At 27.7% G+C, this 15,860-nt stretch overlaps 2 protein-coding genes across 2 annotated transcripts; one reads left to right on the plus strand and one right to left on the minus strand.

The window, feature by feature from the left end:
* Positions 1 to 358: 358 nt before the first annotated feature.
* Positions 359 to 10,359, minus strand: LOC108547360 (cytochrome P450 4g15; the record flags this gene model as incomplete). Its single annotated transcript, XM_017899855.1, has 9 exons — positions 359 to 554; positions 1,293 to 1,467; positions 1,857 to 2,025; positions 4,288 to 4,356; positions 5,148 to 5,559; positions 8,084 to 8,380; positions 8,876 to 9,086; positions 9,583 to 9,736; positions 10,297 to 10,359. Coding segments are annotated over 9 exons (1,746 nt in total), but the record flags the coding sequence as incomplete, so codon positions are not given.
* On the plus strand, positions 2,618 to 4,125 carry LOC108547362 (cytochrome c iso-1/iso-2). Its single transcript, XM_017899856.1, has 2 exons — positions 2,618 to 2,744; positions 3,941 to 4,125. Exons 1-2 carry the CDS (start codon positions 2,618 to 2,620, stop codon positions 4,123 to 4,125), a joined length of 312 nt encoding a protein of 103 aa, XP_017755345.1.
* Positions 10,360 to 15,860: the final 5,501 nt, after the last annotated feature.

Genomic DNA, 15,860 nt, shown 5'->3' on the forward strand with positions numbered 1-15,860 from the left:
TTTCACATTTTTATTATTCTTATTACTATTACTCTTTTATTATTTTTATACTTATACTTCTTATTTTTTGACTCATAATTTTTTATGATTTATTTCCTGCAACAATATTTCCATGAAATACATTACATTTATTTCAGTACATTGGGAAGTAATTCAAAACTTTAACTAACTATTAAACATAAATGCGGTTGTGTAAAATTGTAAAAGTATAAATTTTCATAGAAAAGCGTTCATTTCTACTATACTAGCATACATAATTCAACCTTCTATTATTCGTATCAGATTTATCAGATATTTTCACGTGATCTATTGTAATTGTCGTTGATAATTTAGCACGGATCGTACATAAGAATTCCATTTAAACGAGAACCTCTTGATTGCTTTTGTTTCGTGGCTCGATTTTTACTCGGAAGCCGTCTATCCTTTTAAGAATAATGTCAACCTTCAGCCGGAAGTCCTTTTCTGTAAGATCCGACAGGATCTTGTAGTTCCGCAGGATCGTCGACAATAAAACCTTCAACTTCAGCATCGCGTACTTCCTTCCCACGCATGATCTACAAAAAAGGATTGCGATCAATCAGGTAAAATACGTCTTGCACCCTCATGCCAACTACATACGTAAGAGACGAAATATATGAGCCCTTCACTGCACAAATTGATTAACTCCATAAAACAAAAAGTGAAGAAATGCAATGAAATAATGCATATTGTTTTTTAAAATTCCCTTTATAATTTAAATCGAAATAAATATACGAATGTAATACAAATGTAACTTTCATCTAACGGTATATAAAATTTATAAGAAAAAATAGCCAAAAGGTAATCGTTAGTAATGTTACCATTTTTATGTTACTGCAAGAGTTAATCGATTTGGCAAGCGAAAAAGGTAATAAATTTAAATTTTACTACATATTACCTAAATTCTGATAAGACGGCACTAAAAAATTCAGCGTTATCATTCATGGCTTGCTAGTGCATTTGAGTTGCATTATTGCAACGATTTACATTAGAGTACGGAGTCAATCAAAGTGACTTCTGAAATAAATTATTTCTTATTCAGTGGCCAAAAAATTTTTGTCATTTCATGATGTTAATCTTAATTATCGGGGAAAGTTATTATAAATATAAAAAGTTATGACCATACCAAGTGCTTTGACACTTAAATTTAAGATTTTTCAAAAAGTAGGGATAATCGATTTGTGCAGTGAACGGCTCATATATGGATTTGTGTTTATTTAATATACATGTACATGTACATCTACGAAATAAATAAAAATTATTCATCAACTTACCTTGGCCCTGCACTGAAGGGGATGAAAGAGTAGTAATGTCTGTTCTGCATCTTTTCTGGTAAGAAATTATCAGGGTTAAATTCATCAGCGTTTGGATAGAATTCTTCCAATCGATGAATTTTGTATGGTACAATCAAAACCGTACAGCCTTTTGGTAAAACATAATTTCCTGTCACTGTAACAGAATCACATTACACATTTAACTAAATTTGTTACCAAGAAACTTTTCATAAGTGAATTATAGTAACTACAGTACATACATCATTTTTATTATTTCAAATTAAAATTTTAGGAAAAATTGTAACTCAACTCTAAATCGAAAATAATTAAGAAAATTAATTTCGGATTACAATGGAAATTAAATATCTATGAATATTAACATATGTTAAGATACCTCTGTAATAATGCAATAATGTAAAATGTAATCAAATAATTATTATTTAATTTATGTATTTCACTATTTTCATAAATGTTACCATAAAATTTTGGGAATCAAAAATATACGATATTTGAAACAGTGAATAATTTATAATACTTGTTTATTCACTGAAACTTCATATTTACCTATTTTAACGTCTTCCTTAAGGTGTCTTGCAATTGCTGGAACTGGTGGAAAAAGTCTTAAAGTTTCAAAAATTACCCTTTCAAGATATTTCATTTCTAAAGTATCTTCGAATGTGCAGGGCCTGTTTGATCCTTTGAAAATCTCATTCAATTCTTCGTACACTCGATCCTATGAAATAAATATTTTATTTTTCTAAATAATTAAACAAACGTAAAGATATAAAATTGTTTTAAAAAGTACCTAATGGTAATGCTTAGAGAAGAAATTGAAATTTATTGGGCAATGTGATTAGGTATTATATATAAAAAGTTAAAGGAATTCTATTATCTTTCGAAAATTTTTCAATTCGTTTAAATTATCAAATCATTTTACAAACATAGAGTTTCCTACCTATAAAGTTCTGTTCTTAAAACAGCATGGCTATATAGTTACAAGATAGTCATATAATTAATTTGTTATATAATATTTTGAAATAAAATTTCTATCAAAATAAAAATAAAAATTAATTTTGCAGAAATAGTTGAATGCTTTCAACTACCACAATCACGAAAAGTCTAATTTTAAACATTTTGATCCTGTTAGTAGTCCTAGTGTTAGTAAAAATACTAGATCAACCATGGTACCACTTATAGTGAAACTTCACGTCGTCGACCATAATCGATCAACATCATATTACAGGAATGATAGACCCCTAACCTTTCATTATTATACGAATAATAGATATAACCTTTGTCATTGACAAACAAGCCTTTTCTCGAGAATGGGGGATCGAGAAAATGGGAAAACGTTATTTCTCAGAATGTGTGCCATGTGTCATCCCATTACGAAGGATGGAGGACACAGAGTAGGTCCAAATCTCTTTGGAATATTTGGAAAAACGTGTGGCAGTATGTAAATAATATTGTATATTATTTTCTTCCCATTTACGTATATATTAAGATAGTCAAATATCTTTTGTTTATTTGTGAGATTAAAATTAATAAAGATGTAAATTATTGCAATAGTATATTCATTTCATGCTTACGAAGAAAAAATATTTTTAAGCTTTTTAATTATTACAACGTTTAAATTCTCATTTAGAAACTGCCAACATGTATTTTTAGTTCATAGATTACTCGTAAAATTTATTTATTCAATTTTCCTAATTAAATATTTTGCCTAATTAAAAGTGAAGCCAATTGAAATTCTTTGAATTACGTTTCATTCTTAAAACGTATATTTAACCTAATGTAGCATTCAAATGTAACCTAAAATTTGGGATAGGAGAAGTGTAAATGCAACTTTTTTATTAATTTCAAATTAATTAAAAGTTTTACAAGAAAAAGAGAAATGGTTGTTGTCTTAAAATTTTTTAAAATTCTTTCATGAGTGCTTTCTTCATACTTAATTAGTACAGATTTACGTACATCGTTAACTAATATATTTCAAATAAACAAACTTTGTTTCGAAAAAATTAAAAAAATATTTGACAGATTTGTAATAATAAAATATAAGATATGTATAAATATATTTAATATATTTATTATAATAGAATAACAATAATCAAATATCCAGTAATCTTAATAATTATCTTGATCATTACCATTTCTTATCCTAACTATATTAACGTAATAATTTTTTAATTCCGAGAAGTAAAAGAATCGTAGTTAAAAGAATTTCAGTTTTACACTTCATATATATATATATAACTAAGAAATTTTAATTTAACCAAATTTTACAATTTTAATTTTAAACAATTTTTTAATTCTAATTTATAACAATTAGCAACTGTTAATTTAAGAAGCTTAAAAATTATTTTACAAAATTACCTATTGAACAATTTAATAAAATTAATTATTGAAAATTATTTTTTTCATATTTACATTATATACATATGTATCCTAGATTTATTTAATAATACAGTACTGTCTAGAAATTCTAAGCATGCTTGATCATTAATATTCTACTTCAATAAAAGTTAATATAAGCAAATTAAAATTGCATAAATAAAGCTATGCCAATGCTCATCATATGACTAATCGTTTAATTAATTATGAAATAAACTAATTATAAATTAATCAAGAAAATTTAATTATAAATCTAGCTACCCCTGGTTTCACTTACACCGAGTCAATGAGGAAAAAAGGTATCGTGTGGAACGAGAATACCCTGGACGAATATCTACAATTTCCACGAGAATTTATTCCCGGCACAAGGATGGTGTTCAACGGAATTAAAAAAGTGAGCGATCGTAAAGACATAATCGCTTTCTTAGCAACATTAAAATAAAATTTCGAAGTATTGTATCTCATATGAAATATCTTGTACAGTATTCAAAATAAGGTACTCTTAGCATTAGTCGAATGAAAATATATAAATAAATTTCTATGATTGATCGAATCACTCCTCGAATGTGTTTCTCGCACTTTTGTACGTTTTCAATGTACTCACTTGGACATCTTGATGAATTCCCAGCACGCAAAGGACGAAACTGGATCCCGCGGCAGTAGTGTCGTGTCCCTGCAACGTGAATCATGTTATTTTTCATTTTCATTTCGCATTTTTAAAAGAAATTTGCTTGGGAAAAAACAAAGAAATTGCGTTGATAAGGTGGGTGAAAGTATTTTTATATAAAGTATAAAGAGTCATTATTTTAGAAAAAACAGAGCTTGAATTTGCAAGATGGCTAAGACAGTTGATACATTATAGTGTCATTTGACGAATCATGCGTCGACAAGTGCACGTGTGCGCTGTCAATTTTCAAAATCAATTTCTTCGCGAACTAAACCTCAAACAGACAAATTTTATTCAACACTTCTTGTCTGTTTTTAAATAAAGAATCATTTTCTTTTAGTTTGAACAATATATTCGATGATTACTTGTATTACTCTTTATATTAGATATTACAAAATAGTATAATTTTTAATTTAAAATAATTCGTTTGATCAGCTGCAATCAAAATTGCTTATTTATTACTAAAAAATTCATTAATTAACAATTTGTTATCTATGGTTGCAAATAAGTGTTATAAATTAATATATTTTTCCTCGTCAGTGCACAAGTTTCGATATCGATTGTATATTACTTTGTTAACATAATTTTGTTATATTATTTTTCTTATATTATTACTTTGTTAACATAATTTGTTATAATTTTAAATAATATATTACTTTGTTAACGAAATTGAAAAATTTATATCTATGTACCAAAATGTACTCGTATTAGTGTTAATAATTTAAATAAGATTAAACGAAATGAAATGAAATTAAAAATTAAATCAAGTAATGCTCATGCAGAATTATTCTCATTACCTCAAACATTATCGTGTCCACTTCTTCTTTAATCTCTTCGTCGGTCAGTTTCGCGCCATTTTTTGAAAGCTCCAGCAAAAGGTCGAGGAAAGCGAGCCTTTTCTTTTCACCGATATCTTTCTCATCGAGCTCATCTAAATCATCTCTAACATAGTGCATTTTCGTCGTATTTTTATTTTCCTCGCTATTCTTCTTCAATTGATCCTTTTCTTCAGATTTCGTTGGTTCAGATTTGACGTTTGACAAAATTTTGGTATAAGCTTCTTCCCGCTTCCTTTTAATTACCTTCGAAGTCAAATTATGGATCGTATTAAGCTGGCGGTTTTGTTCTTTCCCGTAATCGGAAAGTTTGAAGAGAAAATCGAATCTCAGATGCATCTTGAACTGTCGTTGATGAATGATGTCGCACATCCTGTTTTTAAGAATAAATATTATACAGATATTAAAAAAGCTCTATTAAAGGAAGATGTTAAAAAGGGGCTATTTTTGGGATCGCCTGGAAATGAAAATTTCTTTCAGAATTTTTAAGAGCATCTTCCAGGGAACAAAAATTCCTTTATCGCTTTGCAGAGAAATTATGAGAAAAATGTCAAAAATGGATCGAAATGTGTCAAAATGAGACTGATCAAATACAGGGTGTCTCAGCAAAGGTATTGCAACCAGAAAGGGGTGATTCTACATGCAGAATTGAAAAAGAAAGAATAAAACTTTTTCATTCAAAGCTTAACGTGGAAATTTTTAATATAATATAAATTATAATTATAATAATTATAATTCAATATTTACTAAAATTATATCGATCTAGTTATATTGTATTCTATTATTTTAGTTATTAGTTATTATACTAGTTATTACTAGTTATTATATTAGTTAGATTATACTTACTTAAAATCTTTTTACATTTTACGTTTATTTAAATCATTCGTTTGCTTGAATTACATCGATCTATTTAAATTATATGGTACTACTTTGTGAGACTAATATGTATTTATTTTAATGATTTATGCCACTTTACTTAAATTATATTGATTCACCTAATTAAATCGATTTACCTAAATTATATCAGTGTTACCTTATTTACATCGTGACATTAACACAAACCCTAAAGTATAGTATGCATAGTATCAATAGATACAGATCAAATCATTGTAATCTCGCTGTTTCACTCGTTCGAATAGGCATTACATCCGATGCTAAATGTCAATGTGAATACAAAAGACTGGACATTGACCATATACTGTGCGTTGCAGACAAGAAGTCCGCTGAGCAAAACGTAGGACCGAGTCCCCACCATCCCTTACCAAGCCATCCATTCTAACGCCATCACAGAAGTAGAATAAACGCGTTTCTCTTATTGGCACAAATGATCCCTTCCTATTAGCCTGATAATATAGCGTCGTGTGACAAAGAAAGCGAGCGAAACAATCGAGATAAAGAAATGGATGTAAGAGCGTAGTCTTTACCTTAACCCTTTCGTTACTACAGGTGACTATAGTTACCGGCCACGAGACACCATCTGCACACAACGGGTGACTATAGTCACCGGCCACAGAAATTAACCCTTTCGCTACTACGGATGACTATAGTCAACGGCCACGAAACGCCATCTACACACGACGGGTGACTATAGTCACCGGCTACAGAAATTAACCCTTTCGCTATTACGGGTGACTACAGTCATCGGCTACGAGACGCCATCTACACACGACAGGTGACTATAGTCACCGGCCACAAAAATTGTGTAAAAAATTAAGACAAGTGCTACCGTTCCTCTTAGCTCTCTTCGCAAAGAATTGCAAGCTCTATTGCGATGGTTAGTTTTTCCTTCTCTTTTTTCTCCGAAAGATTTGCATTAAAAGACCGGATGTTAAAAATTGTACGACCGTAACGTTTCTATCTTTGATACATCGCTTCGTTCTACGGGGGAGACTTTGCGGTGACGCCCATCGTAGAGAAAGTGTTAAAACATTAACTTCTATTATTATTTCTAACTATGGCAATATCTATTATTTGAAAGATAAAAAACCACCTATATCAGAAAATTACTTAAAATCAACTATTCTCTTTCACTGTCATACAACGTTATACTTGTAAACCCACAATAGAGATTTGTAATTGCGTTTACTCGTTTCTAAAAACATTGTACATTCTTGGTAATATGATGAACATACAAATAATCTGAAGAGAGATAAAAATTGCTTGAAATAATATAGAAAAGAATTTACATCGTGATATTATTTCCAAGTGCGATTTTCGAAACGTCAAAGTCTCAATAATCCTTCGAAACTTGAAAAAGTTACCAGTTTCAAGATTGGAAATTTTTTACTTCTTTCGTGATTCAAGTTTTAGAGATCTGTTATTAAAAAGAGATATGAAATCGATAAATGAAAAAAGAATATTTCAATATTGCACTATCAGGGAAGCTTGTTGGAAGCTACATCTGGATAGATATTTTTCTATCCTCCACTGTATCCATTTTCACTGTATCACTTACTTTCTTCTCTTTTAACGAAAACATTCATTTAATCAACAATCGGAATCTTTAGTAATGTTAATAACAATCTATAATAATTTTATCAAGCGTTGTAGAAATTACAACTGATTTGTTTCCAGTACAAGTATATATACCCCTAATAAATAGGATTCGATGTAAGTGTATAAAATAAATATTTATATTATTGTTATATTATATTATATTTACATTATTATTATATTATAATAATATAAATATTTATAATATTATTTACTAGTCACCTGTTATTTAAGCAATAAAATCGCGAATTTCTATTTTGGCCTCAGCTCTATAAAATTCAAGGAAAATTAAATTGTATACCTTGGCCTTATTGCCTACAAATAAATTGCAGCGAAAGAAGATAAATGCAGCATTCGAAATGATCGTATTAAAGAAATCTATATGACAAAACTATAATACTCACTTCATTACTGCCATAGCATAGTCATAACCAGTTTTATGTTTCTCACTTTCTCGTAGACCCATTGCTGTGTCCAATAAAATATCGACAGTCACTGCTGACAAATAGTCATGGCAATCGAATTCCTTTCCGATTTGATCACGCAGACGTATTACTAAATCTCTGCTATTCTCGTAAAATAATGGGACGAATGTTTTCAGTACGCTTAAATGAAACGTGGGTGCTATGATTTTTCTATGACTCCGCCATTTTTCACCGTTACTGATCAGTAATCCATCCCCCAACCAAGGTTTAAAAAATCTGCAGGAAAAATTAGAAAAATTTTCAAAAAATTATTTCCTACCGTTATTATTGGATTATCCAGCGAGTAGATGGTGCAGTTTTGTTCTAAAGTACGAAGCAGTGTCTTATTACTTCATGTCTAATGATTTATTTACGAAAAACTGTGCAGTGAAAAATCATTTAATTTTTATTAGTCACTATATATCTACTATGTTCGCAACAAAATTATAAAAATCTTCGAAATACATACAAATTTTTCACATGATGATTTTAATTTGGTTGATAAGATAAATTGTTACGAATCAAAATAATCAACAAATTAATTGATAAAATCTTTTTTATTCCAACAAAATAATTACTATTTTATAACATAGACACCAACAAAAACATAGACACCGCTTTTTAGTCAACTTAATTTTAATGGAGTGATTTCTTACTTCTTTGTATTCTTCTTATTTGAAAGTATGTATATATGCACAATTATTTTCATCAGTATAATATTGTCTTCCTCACCTGTATTCTGCAGCTTTATTAATGTGCACTGAACTGTTGAGAATGATTTCGATGTCGTGGGGATGATACATGAAAACAATTACTTTCCTTCCTAGGAAGGCACGAATCACAGGTCCATATACATCGTATGTAAGTAACTTGTCTAGCAATTGATTTGGATGTACACCGATAGTTAATAATGCATTTCCCAAGATTGGTACGGGTTTTGGTCCTGGAAGGAGAAAAATTTGTTACCAGACATACGTTTCTTCCTATTTTTTTCTAAGGGTAACTACCTTTACAATTTGCATACCATTGTACACTTAATAAAGTCCTGACTACATAAGTATAATTACATAATTAATATCGTGAATATTATTATTGTTTTAATTTTGATTTTAAATATTTGCAGAAGAAATATGTCACAAAGAATAATATCTTAAATAAATTTTCTGTTTTGAAAGAATATTATCTTGTATTATAAATAATTCTATATAATATTAGATAATATCTTCTATTTTCTATTTCAAAAAATGTCTTACATAAAGAAATATAGTTTTCATAGTGTACGAATAGATAATAATTCTATTATTTATTTTTGATAGTAACATAAAATAATAAGAATAATTTTTTTCTGGATCTAAAGCATTGTAGAAGCTTTTACTTTAATTTTGATATTCATTTTCAGAAATAAATTGAAAATTATTATTTTTAAAGCATTTACATACCTGGAAGCTTATTTCCCATGCGAATCACATGTAGACTTTCAATGTAAAAATAAACTCCAAGTAAAGTTGTTGTAATCGCTACCAGTGCATAGAAAATTGCCGTTTGTAGATGCAATGTTAGCGCCTCCATCATTATATACGTGTTGTCGAAATTCTTTTAGTAAAATAAAAGTATTGTATAAATATTTCTACTGAACGATATTTATCTTAATTATTATTCCATTATTAAATACAAATAATATAAAGTCAAATGTATGTTCTTGAATTTTCAGTATACAAATATCTATTTAATGATATTCAATATTAATTTACTAATTACTATAATTTTAACTGTATTATTATCGTAAAATATTAAAATATTAAACATTATTAAATAATACTCATATTTAAGGATATTTATATAATTAAGCTTAAGAATATTCAAACATTACTAAAATAAGTGCAAAATACATATTACTTTCAATATTAATATCATTGTCTTACAATAATTAACACATTCTTAACTATACCAAATAATACTCACTTAAGTATGTTAAACACAAACTATCCTTTGCAAAAGTTTTGTGCGAATTTCCCATAAAAAAATATTACCACTTTAAACGCCACAAATTTCTATAATAATAAAAACGTAAAATTTTATGCTTTCTAATTTTCTTCTTCAACAAAAAGCTCAAATCGATTCAAATTCAAGGAAAAGGAACTGCTTAATTACACAGAGATTATGTAGTTAATTAATAAAAGTAAATTAATCTTTTCGTATACAAATATTAAAAGTAATATAAATCTTCTCGAAATTACTTTCTTGTATCACTAACAATAAGTATTGTTACAGAAAAAGAAAATATGATACACACTGACACATAAGTACTCATATTAATTAAGATAACATTTTATGGCAACTACCTTCGCACGAAATCGAGGCAACGAGCACTACATATGAAATTCGTGAAAATGCATCAATAAAATAACGGCTCCTTTTATATTCTCGATTGTATATATATATATACTATGCTTTTAATGTACTTGAGATTTTCCGTTCTTTGAAATTAATTATACGATGACCTTATCCTCTTTTCCTTAATTTGCCTCGCAAACCAATATTGTACAACCTTCCGGAACAAACCAATTAAATTGATATTTCATGAAATCTTAATCGATTAATTAATCGATTTGCTATTTAAGATACCTTTGTTTGTAATGATTTCTCTGTTGTTTGAAAAATATGGTTGTTTGAATTGTATCTAACAACTAATTAATAATATTTTATTAATATTGTATTAGATAATAAGTAATAGGTTTGATGTTAATACAAAAGTTTATTATATTACTAATGGTAGATGATATTATTATCAATAAATATGCAATAATAAATAATAAAAAGGGAGAAGACAAACTAAACTCTGTTAAGAAAGTTAGTAAATGCAATGAAAATTAAATTCTGCTAAAGTTCTAATTTTCTAATTTTACTAATTTTAATAAATTTACTAATTTTCTTACTTAAGCCAAATTATATTATATATTGATGTAACGTGTTAATATATTGACATAAAATATTAATTAAGATTATATCATATCTATAGCAAAATATCCAATAACAAAAGCTTCATTCGAAAAAATTTTTCCCAGGTCTTAAGTAATTAAGTAGCTACCAAAAAATTTACTCGAAATTCGAACAAATCGACAATAAATTTTTCAGAATTCGATTTACAAATACAAATATCCCCATTTGTTAATTTCCAAAAATAAATTGGAAAAATGACACAATTATTATTTACATTAATAATTGCAAGTTTCTAAAGTAATTTTCTAAAATAATTATCTTAAATTATCCCAAATTAATTCATTATCCAATTATCTTAAAGTAATTTTCAATTATTTTACGTAATCCATGCTTATCGTAATTGACTAATAATCATAATAACATATATGAACACATATTTCATGGTTATATAGAAATACGATAAAAATGCACTGGAAAGTATGGGCAGACAAAAAGACGGTTATAACGTTAGTGGTTCGTTGAGGTGGAAACGGGTACTTGCGGAAATGACGTAGCAACTTGTTTCACCCCCTGCATGGAACGTGTCCAGAAATCGACCCTAGAGAATAATAAAAAAAACAACAAGGACAGAATGATATGAGAAAAGAGAATGAGCGAGAGAGAGAGAGAGAGAGAGAGAGAAGGAGACGAGGAGAAGAGGAGGAACTTTCCCTTGTCGAGTTTGCCTGAGCGGGACCAATTTCACGAAATTACGAAATTATCGATAAACGCCGAATTGACCACCCTTCGTTACAGCTACCGGCACTATGTAGACTTCCTGGCTAACATAATTATTTACAGGCGACTGGCACGCATTGGAGAAAGTAAGCGCGTACGTGAAAACTTATTTAAGAATAATGTTTCAAATATTGAAATTAAGAATAATGAAAATAATTAAATTACTTTATTTTATAAACGAGGAATATCAATTGAAGGTAAAAGTTAAAGAATATAATTACGTTTGTTGCGTACATGTGAAATTATAGTGAAGTGACTATCCATCTTTTTCATTTTATAGAGGATATAAATGTAACATAACTGAAGGGTTTATATAAAAAAAAAAATGATCAGTCAATTTCATTAATTTTTTAAGGAGAGGAAAAAGATATTCGAAATAATCAATTTGTTTTTATAGAATCAGGGAATTTTTGCATTAAAATTTAGGAAATATACATCGTTCTGTATAGTACCGATTTTGTAATGATGTAAATCTTAGTTTTAATTATTAGAATAAGTTATTACTTAAAAATTGAACAAAATTGGGATTGGTTGTTTTTGATAAGAATTATTAAAATTATTAAAATTTTGTGGTCTATACAAAGATATCACTTGGAATACAACGTTACTGCGATTTCTATTTGATGAACTATAAGAAAAGACATCTATAAATCTTGTTGTGTAAATAATTAAATATTGCATGTTTCAAAACTTGCAATACACCATAATGCCAAGATATACTGATTACAAGACATTAAAATAAAGGAATAATAATTAAAAATTAAAAATTAAATAGTAAATAACACAGTTTAGTGCAGTAATAATAAAATAGTAATTTGTGTCTCTGAATAAACAGTGCAGAAATTAAAAATTTTTTAAATTGTTACATTAAATTTATATAGATTCATGATATTATAATACTTCATTGTTTGATCTAGTATCATTATGTTTGAGGAAATAAAAAATATTTAATCGTTAATTAAAATAATTTTGAATAATTTCTGATGTGAAATCCGCATATTATTGGGTTTACTTTAGTATTATTTAATGTACAATCAATATCCATTAATATCAATTTTATCAATATTCGAATGTAAATTAAACTTTTTTAAAGAAAATTGATATTGCGAGACTGTAATCAACAAATAAACGAAAATGGTTAAAAAGAATTAATAATAATAAAATTCTCGTCCTATGTGAATAATGAAAATAAATAAAGAGCATTATACGTCGCATAAGCAAAGTACATGAATACACGTGATTCATTTACTTTAATTACCAGTAAAAGGTATATATTGTTCGGATGGGAAATGACTGGCGAAATTTGAGCATGAATGTGAAGTATGTTGAAATAATAATGAACATAAAACATTATATATACTTCTGTTATACTTTACTGAAACTAGTTAAACAAATTTATATGTAGAAAGTAAAGTTATGATAGTTTAATGTTTTAAAACATATAATGTAACAAATTTATAATAAAAAATAGTAATTTTTTATGACTCACTTTGATCATATTTTCTCCTGTTTCAATCGGAATAAAAAATTATAAAATTGATGTAAATGATATCAATTTACTACTTATACTATAAGATATACAATTTGAAAAAGAATAAGTACAATATCATAGTGAATGAAACTAGAAATATTTATGACATATGCAAATATATGTAAACAAATTAAACGCTGGTAGGTCATTTTTTCTTCTTAAGTAACAAAATGATTTTACTTCTCCAACAATCATTGCACAACAGAAAAATTCCATGTTGAGAATAAGATACGTCTTAACGTATATACAAAAATCAATCTCTTTGGAGAAATAGATGTGGATAGAAATGAATACCAATATCTTTCACGTTTTCTAACAATTGACAAATTAATATATTTAGATAATAATATTTAAATATTGACAACAATTCTAAATAAACTATTTTTAAACACAAAGATTGACTCTATTTTGAAAATTCTTTTCTCTCTCTCTCTCTCTCTCTCTCACTCTCATGTTTACTCTATGACGATTCTCACGTAATTGTTTCATTCTGGCATATTCTTCTAAACATTTTTTATCAACATTCACACTAAATTCCACTCGTAAATATTATATTTATATCATACCAAATAACTTTCATTTATTCTACCTTAATATCATTCACACATATAAAACCAACACTTACACTTTCATAAAACCAATGCTCACAATAGTTATATCTTTAAACTATGTGCAGAAGAGGTTCCAAGAACGCGTGAAGTATTTATTTCACGTGTTAGATAAGAATTAGGGGACCAGGTCGAGCTGCAATCGCATACCCTTTTTCTTCACTTTAGTTTTGACTCTCCATGCCAACAGTCAGAATATATTTGATATACCTTCCTTAGGATAGAATAAAGATAATTATTTCTTTTTACCCATAACCCCAATATTCCATTTATACAACAAATAATAATTACAGAATAAATAGCAAAAAAAGAAAAAAGAAAAAGGAAGAGGATGCAAATGTCTCTTTATTACTATAAATTAGTCCAACAGAAATATTTGTATTTTCTCTGCACTATACTTCACTAGACTCCAATAATCGCTCGAGCAATCATTCAAGGTATCAGAAATAAATAAAAATAGACTCATATAAATAATAAAATGTATTTTAAATATTTCGTAAAAACTGTTACAGAAGATACAAGTAAAAAAATGCTTATTGTGTGATAACAGAAATTTGGTATCAATGCTCCTATCGAGTGACTGATTTTCGAAGATGTGAGGAAGAACGAAACACTTGAGATGGGGTGCGATAGAAAGGTATATGGCCACTTGAAATTTTACATAAACGTGATCGAATGTCTCCTAACAATATCTATGTAATTCGCCTGTCACGATTAAAACAAATTACAAAACGAAAAGAACAGAAGGTGCAGATATAATTATATATGCGAGGGACGCCTGTGGGGTAGTTGATTGTAACTGACAATGAGAGTCGCATATCTAAATACTACACTAACGTATTTATACTTTTAAGTGAATTAACACGTGAAACTGTTCGAAAACCCCACCTTTCTATCATACCAGAGACAACTTACAACAAAATTCCTAGAATAGTAATTATAATTAAGGCACTTGTATTTACAGAAGTCTACTTATCGTAAGAACGAACGCTGAATAATTTAAGACTTTTGTGCAAACCTTCTCCCTTTTATACAATTAGACGAACGTACTTGTGCGATTTAAGTAGGGAGAAAGGTCATTTTGTATGGTACTAACTTAAGTTCTTGTTTAATTAAATTAATAGAAATAATCAAGTACTTTAGGCTAATGCAGAATTTACAAAGTATCTATAGGTTTCTTGATGAAATGTGCGTTGATAAAGTACATGTAGTATACAAAGGAAATTTGATACATATGGATTACGAAAATATTCGAGTATTACTAAAGTTGTAAGAGATTGTTCAACATAATTGAGATGAACGTGAATGAAATTAAAATACTGTCATGGAATGGTCCAGTCTGTTGATAAAATTATGTTGATTAATTTTTTACTAAATTTTTATATTTTTATTACTAAATTCATAGTTATACTGAATACCAATTATGCCTGAAATAAAATTTTTATTCATAGATATTAATATTACATAACAACTTGAATGTTATATGATATTAATATGATATAATAATGATTTATTAATTAAATATCTTTTATGTCGAATGAATATTATATTTTATTTGAAAGCATATTAAGAATAATTAATATACCGTGACAAAGTATTTCCAAATTTAATTAAAATAACTTGAAAAAGTAGCTTGTATTATTCCAATAGAAAAACTGATAAATAATTAGCAATAATTTCATAGTAAATTAAAAATTAGGAATTGCAATATAATATGCTATAAATTTTTCATTCAATTTTATCATAATTATCCCAATATTTTTGTAACCCACTGTACATACTCGTATACAAATGAACGCAATTACAATGAAACTGATCATGAAAATCAAAGCAGAACATATAAAAATATTATACAATTTTG

The sequence above is a fragment of the Eufriesea mexicana genome, unplaced genomic scaffold (assembly GCF_001483705.2).
Source record: "Eufriesea mexicana isolate 0111107269 unplaced genomic scaffold, ASM148370v2 scaffold1023, whole genome shotgun sequence".
Classification (NCBI taxonomy): domain Eukaryota; kingdom Metazoa; phylum Arthropoda; class Insecta; order Hymenoptera; family Apidae; genus Eufriesea; species Eufriesea mexicana.